The sequence below is a fragment of the Daucus carota genome, chromosome 4, assembly GCF_001625215.2.
Source record: "Daucus carota subsp. sativus chromosome 4, DH1 v3.0, whole genome shotgun sequence".
Taxonomy (NCBI): Eukaryota; Viridiplantae; Streptophyta; class Magnoliopsida; order Apiales; family Apiaceae; genus Daucus; species Daucus carota.
In genome coordinates, this window is record NC_030384.2 from 15,384,819 (window position 1) to 15,393,271 (window position 8,453).

At 40.0% G+C, this 8,453-nt stretch overlaps 1 protein-coding gene and 1 long non-coding RNA gene across 2 annotated transcripts; both read right to left on the bottom strand.

Annotated features, from left to right (window-relative positions):
• Positions 1-1,216: 1,216 nt before the first annotated feature.
• LOC108192663 (serine/threonine-protein kinase ATM) lies at positions 1,217-6,175 on the bottom strand. The gene is made up of 2 exons (XM_064091304.1): positions 5,936-6,175; positions 1,217-5,778 (listed from the first exon to the last, which is right to left on the bottom strand). The coding sequence occupies exon 2, from the start codon at positions 5,705-5,707 to the stop codon at positions 1,520-1,522; it is 4,188 nt and encodes a 1,395-aa protein (XP_063947374.1). The 5' UTR covers positions 5,708-5,778; positions 5,936-6,175; the 3' UTR covers positions 1,217-1,519.
• Positions 6,176-7,363: 1,188 nt separating this feature from the next.
• LOC135152390 (uncharacterized) lies at positions 7,364-8,249 on the bottom strand. Its single transcript, XR_010291484.1, has 2 exons — positions 7,948-8,249; positions 7,364-7,856 (listed from the first exon to the last, which is right to left on the bottom strand). It is a non-coding gene; the product is annotated as an uncharacterized LOC135152390 (long non-coding RNA).
• Between the last annotated feature and the right edge of the window lie 204 nt (positions 8,250-8,453).

Here is an 8,453-nt window from a genome sequence, read left to right on the forward strand (position 1 = left end):
AAAAATTTACATTTACAATCAAAAAAGAAATATCGAAAAATAATGTATAAAAACAAGTCTATTTTACATCTCACATTACGTACGAAAAGTCAAAACGACACTTAACTGGGGACAGAGGAAATACAATACTCCCTCCGTCCCTCTCATTTCTTTACACTTTCCTTTTTGGGGTGTCCCATCCATTTCTTTACATTTCAAAACTTACCAAAAATAGTCAATGGGTCCCGCCACTTCTTCATTTTTCTTTCCCTTTCACATTACTTTTACTCCACTATCTTATTTTTATACCTTAAAAATCAATGGATCCCACCACTTCACCCACTTTTCTTTCATTTTTCCACTACTGTATACATATTTCTTAACCTCCGTGCCCAACCCATTTGATAAGAAATGGGAGGGACGGAGGGAGTATCTTTTATTAGATACAGATAACAAGTGCTAGAAAGTAGAAAGCACGGAGAAGGTGTTGAAATTGACGAAGGTGAATCAGAGACAATAAAGAGAGTGATTTCAAAATTGACTGGAGATGAAGGATGATGTAGATCTCAGTATCAACCGTGCAATGAATCAGTCACTTCACTGCGAGCAATGAAGATGTGCAATCAGCATCAGGAACTAACAGAGAAACAACAAGACTTGGGAAAGCTTTGGACATGCAAACAAGAACACTTGGGCTACATGGAGGCCAGATCTGCATGCTAGACACTGCAGCATTTACATTCCAAAGTTCAGGTGAACCAAGGCCTTTCGTAAACGAAGAGGTCATTCTAATGGCTCAACAACAGTTTATAATCCAAAAACAGGAGACTGGAATTCAACTTGCCGATAATAAAAAAAATAAATAAATAATTCATCATTACAACCCACAAAACTTACTCAGATTGGCCCGGTTCTCTTTGAAACAAGAAAGCGTCTACAGATGCAGCAAAGAAATAGACAAGTTGCCAAAGAAGAAATAGAGCGAGCAGAAGAAAGCTGAGGAAACTGCCTTCAACTTTAAGATAGAAAAATTCAATACACCTGCAAGCATTAAGATCATCCCAGAAGTTTGGACAAGGTTGAAGCAAGGGAGGTGGTCGATATGGTGCCAGTTATAATTACTAAACAGGAGGCAAACAACATAATCAAGAGAAGCTGTGGGAGAAACTGTTGGGATGGAGTGACATTGACATATTATTTTCAAGATCAACAAAAATAAAAATTAAGAATGAAATGATTTTACTGGTGCGAAATCCTGAATGATTATTAGATCAACATAGGGAAGTACATGCAAAGTTACATGTCCAGATAATGTTCCTACCGGGAAGTAGCAACCACAAATATATTACACCAAGTCTAGAGGACTATTTTACCTATTAAGCCATAAGAAAGAACCCGTTCATCATGGTACATTATAACATGAAAAGGAGGCGCAATACACGCAAGGACATGATTAAAGGGTGCCCAGAAACATCCATGTTATGACTTACAGTGGACGCCAAAATAGAAAGTCTTACAGTCTTGGAACTTGCAAACTATCCTACGAGGAAGATGAACCAACCATGGACGTTACCCTGTTTAGAAGGGACTTAATTTCAGTCTCCAACCTCAGTCTCATTTCTGGCGATATATTATCTCCAGCATTCTCTAGCATTGACGTCATCATCTGAAGATTCTGTCTAACAAACTGGAGATCAGGAGCCTCTGTGCTCTTGCCTTGAGGTTCACTGATAGTAGAAGGTTTAACCAGGTTCTTGGGCTTTTTAGCAGTCCTAGGCTTTCGGGGGCTCTTCACTTTTTCAGCAGGCCAAACCTGATGCATGTTGAGGCCACCATCCGATCCCGAAACCCCTGATGCAGCAAATAGAACTTGGAGGCGGTAGTTCACAAGAGCTGAGCCAAAAGGACTGTTTTTCTCTAAGCTGCAAAAGGCAGTTCTAGCTTCAGAGGAGTTAATAAACACAACCTGGGCAGTACCGGAATCGATAAAAACTTTTGTTTCAGAATCCTTCAATGGCCCAAATGTGCAAAATGCGGATGTCAGGTCTTCTGGTGTTGGCATGGGAGCTTCTGGAGCAAATTTTAAGAGGAGGGCAGTTCCTATAACTTCTCCAGTAGTCTGGGCCTCACTGATACTGAGATTAATATCCAATAATCCAGAATCCGTTTTCTTTTTTCTACTCTTTCTCTTCGGTTTTACTTCAGATAGCTGGCTTTCAGTAGTATTTCCATTCAAATCCGGTATGGCAGAAGTAAAGTTTGCAGCCTTTTGCTGTCTCTTTCTTTTTTTCAACTCGGGTTTAACAGTAGAGAGCATGCCTGTCTGCTGTATACCTTCCATGACTGAACTAGTTTCAGTGTTCTTATGGACATCTGGTTGCTCAGGAGCAAGTACAGCATTTAAGTGCAAAGAAAATGGCTCATTTGTTCCTTCCTTATTTACGCCAGGAATATTTTGGAGTGAATAAGGTCCCATGACCTCAATCTCTTTCAATACCGCACCATCAGCTCCAATAGTTTCATTCTCATTGGGCAAATCTGCCCCATTAGTCATAGGGTGATTGCTAGAAGTTGCCACCTTTTTCCTTTTACGCTCAGATTTCTCTTCATTAGGAGTACAAACACGTGCAGCACTCGATTCTTCTAACTGAGCAACAACATTACTTCCTTTCAAATCTGCTGGTCTGGCCATTACTTTAATCTCAGGGCACCCTGGAGTTTTCTTTGTCTTCCTTGTCCTTTTCTTTGGTAAAGTTTGGCTTTCCAATGCATAAGGATCTGTCTGAAAATCTATCACAATTGAGCCGCTTGAAATATTTCCCGGAAAACCGTCAGTAGGTTTTGTATTCAAACCTAGTGGGCTTGTAGTTTCTTTCTTTCTGCATTTTGACATAAATTTTATTTTTGAATCCTTTTCTAGCAAGCCAATTCCCACAGTTTCACTGACATCCGGTGCAGCCATGGCTGCTTCAGGGGTCCCACGTTTTCTTGCTTCCTTCTCAATTTGTTTCTCTGTCTGATTTTCAATTTCAGACAGAGTTTTGAAAAGGCCCATCTCATTCTCAAATTCCATACAAACAGTATCCTCTTCTTTTCTTATCTCATGGGTAAAGGCGTGGAAAGCATATTTCCGGAATCTAGAAACAAAACACTGCATGATATCAAACTGTTTACTTTCATTAGGATATAGACAATCTAGAGCTGTATATCTCAGTTTGGATAACAACTCAGCTGAAGAAGCATTTATAACAACTGGAACATATATATTGTGGACAGTGCTTTTCCTGCATGGACTTTTCTTTCTCTTCTTGTCACGAGATTTCACTGTACGGACAGACAAAGAAGTCTCATCAGAAGGATCTGCCATTTCATTTCCTTCTTCATTATTCAAACTTTTAGATACCTGGCTAGGATCAACATAAGGAAATGATAGATACTTGCTCTTTCGGCGTTCCCTTGATTCATAGCTCTTTTCAAGCTTCCCGTTAGTACCACAGTCAAGGAGCTCCACACTGTCAACTTTATCTCCAGACAACTCTGTAGATAAGATGGGGCTGGCCAATTTCATCTCTGCTGAAAGTACTCTACCAGAAGCTTCATTTTTATCATCATCTGGATCCTGATGAATGGATCTGGTTCTGGACTTTAATGCCTGCTTGCTTGAAATAACTTCCGATGCCACTACATTCTGATCATCACTTTTAGCATCAGTTGGCTTGAGTTGATGAATTGGCAGTTGAAGGTGACCAACAGAACGATAGAAGGCTGATAGACGACTTTGGATGATTTTACTCTCTATTGTAGAAGGAAAAACAATATCCCGGGCCAAACATCTGATGCGTGCAAGTAATTTTTCAGGTTCGAACTGAAGCACTGGCAGTTCCTCGAGTTTAGAAGCTCTCTTTTTGGAAATTTCACCTCCTGTAACATCAGTTATCTTACTTTCTTCCAGATAACAAGGGCAAGTCATTTCCAACTTTACCCGCCTACCAATCTCACCAACAGCCTTCTCAACAGCATAATAGAAGCTTTTAGAGCTGCCCTGCCTTGATATCTGATCAAAAAACTCGTGAAAAGGCTTCAACTGCCAGTTCCTTCCCCACAATACATTACCACTCCCAAAGAGTCTAACCTGAAAATGGTCCTCCTCCCCCTTCGCAGAGTCATTTGAAAGATCAGAATGCTGAACTATCACTCCAGGCCACCATAACTGAGTATTGGTTTTAGCCCACACTAGATCACCAACACTAAACCTATGTCCGTTGCAAGCAATGGCCTCACAATTCACATCACTCCCTACTTCCGCATTCTTGTATATACTAGAGTCCCTAACTTCTGGAGTGTTACCATTAGTTCCATTCTCAGGCAATAGTGCACTACTTCCATTCAACAAATTTTCTGCATTTGAACTTCTTTCAAATGATCCCTGTTCCACCGTACAAGAATGATCACCTCGAACACCGCTATCTACTTGACCAAAAACATCCACATATAGAGAAATACCAGATGTAGAAACATCTATTTTGTTGCCAGAGTCAACTAGATTCTGTTGTGAAGCATACTGATCTTTGACCCCATCCTGCATCACCACCTTCATAGCCCCTACCTCTTCAACTGCCTCCTGCACTAATAAATTCTCAGCCTTAACCTCTTCATTTCCCTCCTGCATTAACACCTCATCATCGCCAACTGCATCTTGCTTCATAATTAACTTCTCAGCCCCGACCACTTCAAACCTCTCCTGCATTACCACCTTCTCAGTCCCCTCCATTTCAACTTCAATCGCCTCATTCATCGCCACATCCCCAGCCTCAATCTCTACGATCTCCTCATGCATTACCACATCTTCATCCCCAACCTCTTCAATACCCTCCTGCAACTTCTCAGGTCCAACATCTTGAATCCCCTCCTGCAACTTCCCAGCTCCAACGTCTTGAATATCCTCCTGCATTACAAACTGAATCCCCTCCTGCACTGCAACATTCTCAGCCCCAACATCTTGAATCTCCTCCTCCATTACAACCTTCTCCGCACCAACGTCTTGGATCCCCTCCTGCACTACAGGCCCAACCTCTTGAATATCCTCCTGCATTAAAACCTTCTCAGCCCCAACCTCTTGAATATCCTCCTGCATTAAAACCTTCTCAGCCCCAGCGTCTTGAATATCCTCCTGCACTACAACCTTCTCAGCCCCAGCGTCTTGAATCTCCTCCTGCACTAAAACCTTCTCAGCAACTTCTTCTTCAACCGACACCTCCTGCATCACCAACATGTCAACCCCAATCTCGTCATTTCCTACATTACTTAAACAAACATCTGGAACCAACTCATACCCACTTCCGTTTCCACAGCCGTATTGCACCGCCTCCACATCACCAACTCCACCTGGTTCATCCCCACCCTCAACAACCTCATTGCCCAAAATCCCTCTCTCCATTCCCCCAAACCCCCAACAATTTTCCCCATCCTCAACCCCATCCCCTCCCACTCCACCACTCGATACCCCCGTTTCACCACCCCCCACGACCCCCCCAACACCCAACCCCTGATTCCCCACCTCAACATTGTCAATTCCTCCCTCAACTGCATCACCACCAACCACAACCTCATCACCAGCCATCAACCCAGAAGCCCCATTCAGTGTTTCCCCACATGGGTTTTGCTGATTCTCCATTTTCGACATAACAGTATCCTCAACAAGTGTTTTCAAACTCTCAAGAATTTCCATTTAAAAAAAACCTACCAAAAAAGGCAACACCTTTACTCCAATAATCACACACACACCAACTTCATTCCTCCCTACAAAAACAAAAACCCACATACACACAACATCACATATCCACAAAAATCAACAATAACAATCAAACTCCTCACTAATCAAACTAAACATACAAGCAAGAACACAAAAATTAACAAAGCTCAAGAAACACAAAGCAAAAAGATAGAGAACGAGTACCAGAAATCCAAGGCGAATGATCTGAATCTTGTAAAACCTTGGATTGTGGATCCGATAATACGATAGTTTATAAAAATTGTTTAGGGGAAGATGAAATGCAAGCAAGTAAAAGAAACGTTAATTAGGGCAAAGATGTGACTTGTGAGTTGTGAGTGTTGGGAGGTGTGAGTAAGTGGGGCAGTTTTAAGAGAAGGGTCCACGTGTTTCTCATGTCGTCTCCTAGACTTCTTGCATGACTCAACTGGTCTTTTCCATTTTCTCCTGCTAATCTGGATTTTTTTGATTTTCTACTCTTGTAAAATTTGGGTTTGTCTAGTGTGTGCCAATGAGCACATGCTAAGTGCTAAAATCTATGGATTTGCAAACTTTTGATTGGTGTGGTTGTTGTAAATGCAGGGGCGTTCACCATTATTAGAGAGTGTAAGCCAATCAAAAACTTTCAAAATCCATAAATTTTAGCACTTAGTATGTGTCCATGGGCACCCCATAGAAAAACCGTTAAAATTTTGTTGGATAAAAAGATTTTTATCTGTTACACAGCTTTCGGTTGTTTAAATTTTTAGGAGATCAACAAATAAATTTATTTTCCTCGATAATAATATTTACATGTTGTATTGAGAGGGTAATAGTTATTTTGATACAAAAAATTTAAAAGAAATTTGTAGAATACTCTTTTTCAAATTTGTAGAATATGCAGATGTTGCAATGTTGGTTCAACTCAACATTTAAAATAATAATAATAACTTTGATTTTCTTAAGAAAAATCAAAAGTAAAACCGTTAATTATCGATTATTATCATTTAAATTATCTCATTATTTTCTCAATTGTATTAGATACATACTATTTATCATTCTATTCAAAAATGGTAGGGGTGATCAGAAAACCGCCCAAACCGCATAAACCGCCCGCACCGCACCACAAAACGCGGTTTTTAATTTTCATGGTGCGGTTGCGGTTTGAATTTTTCACAAACCGCGCGGTGCGGTTCAAACCGCACCGCGCCATGATATTATAATATATATATATATATATACAAAAGTTATTTGGAGTCCTATATTTATTTGGAGAATTGGAGACCAAATCTAGGCCATTCATTTTGAATTGATCTAACGGCTGTTATTAATAACTGTTTTATATTTGAAATCAAATAAGTTTTGTTTTATTTCATCCAGTAAAGCGCGGGATATGGTGTTGCTAGTTTTTAGCGTGCATTATGCGGCAGTTACAACAGAACGAGTATTTTGGGGACATCAGAATTGAAGCATTTTCCTGGCATGTCCTGCAAGCTGCAACACGTGCATCACTTTTTATTTCATTTTCACCTGTAAGAAACTAAAGTGGGACATAGGAGATTAGATACTCTGCAAAGATGTTTACACATTCAGCGTACACAAACATAAAATGACATAAGGTTCGCCCAGCACGAGTGTACAAGTTACAATAATTTTTACATACAATAAACTGGACCATGAAATTGTTACATGAATCCACACATATCACCCCAATCAAACCAACCATTTTCTACCCAACATGATTGTCCCACAGCCAAAAGAATGAAGTTTTATAAAAATGATATAGAAATTGAACAAAATATAAGTAATCCAGATTATATTACATTTTTCTCTTTCAAATGAACAAGTATAATTTAGTAACCATGATGATTTTTTAGAGAGCACTCTTCTTGACCTTGTGTCTGTAAAACACTTTCTTCTTCTTGTTGGTGCAATTCTCAATAGTAAGCACAATCTTCCCTGCTTCATTAGTCCTGAATATATTGCGAATCGGTGCTTCAGCAGAACCTAGTTTCTTTTCCTTTTGAACAATGATGGTGTATGAGCATTTGTCGGCAGGGACAAATTCCTCTTTGTAGTTTACATCCCCGCCCAGAACTGTTATATCCCAGATGAATGTGGTTCCTGCCTGTGATCATTCATAAGACACGATATTATAATTAAAATGCAGAACAAATTTACATGGATCGATATCAGTAAAAGTAAAGCCAATGACATACCTCTGGTGCAGGTATTTCAATAGTTACTGTAGATGTAGCCTTAATAATAAGCTCTGAAGCAGTACAGTCTTCTGCTGAAAACTCGAAATCGATGTCTCTCTTAAGCCCACCATACTGGATGGGAATTTGCTCGACAGGAATGTACCTAGTCAGTAACGCTCTTCAATTACAGACACCAAAGTGCTAGACTTGCAACATTATAGACACTTAACAAAATAATTAATCATAGACAAAACCATTATTTTCTCAAAATCACAATTTACACAATTATCCCGCAAGAATCAACCTGCAGTACAAATTGGACCAACGACACAGACCATGACAGAATCTATAGATTAATACACCCCCTCACACATTATCAAATCATCCACGGACATAACAAATTTTATAAATTACTCCTAGCCTCATCTTCTATGAAAATTGCAAAACTTTCACAAAGATTCCTACTAATTGTCCCGATGGAAAGTAATCAAATAGCCCCCCCCCCCCCCCCCCGCCCCGCCCCG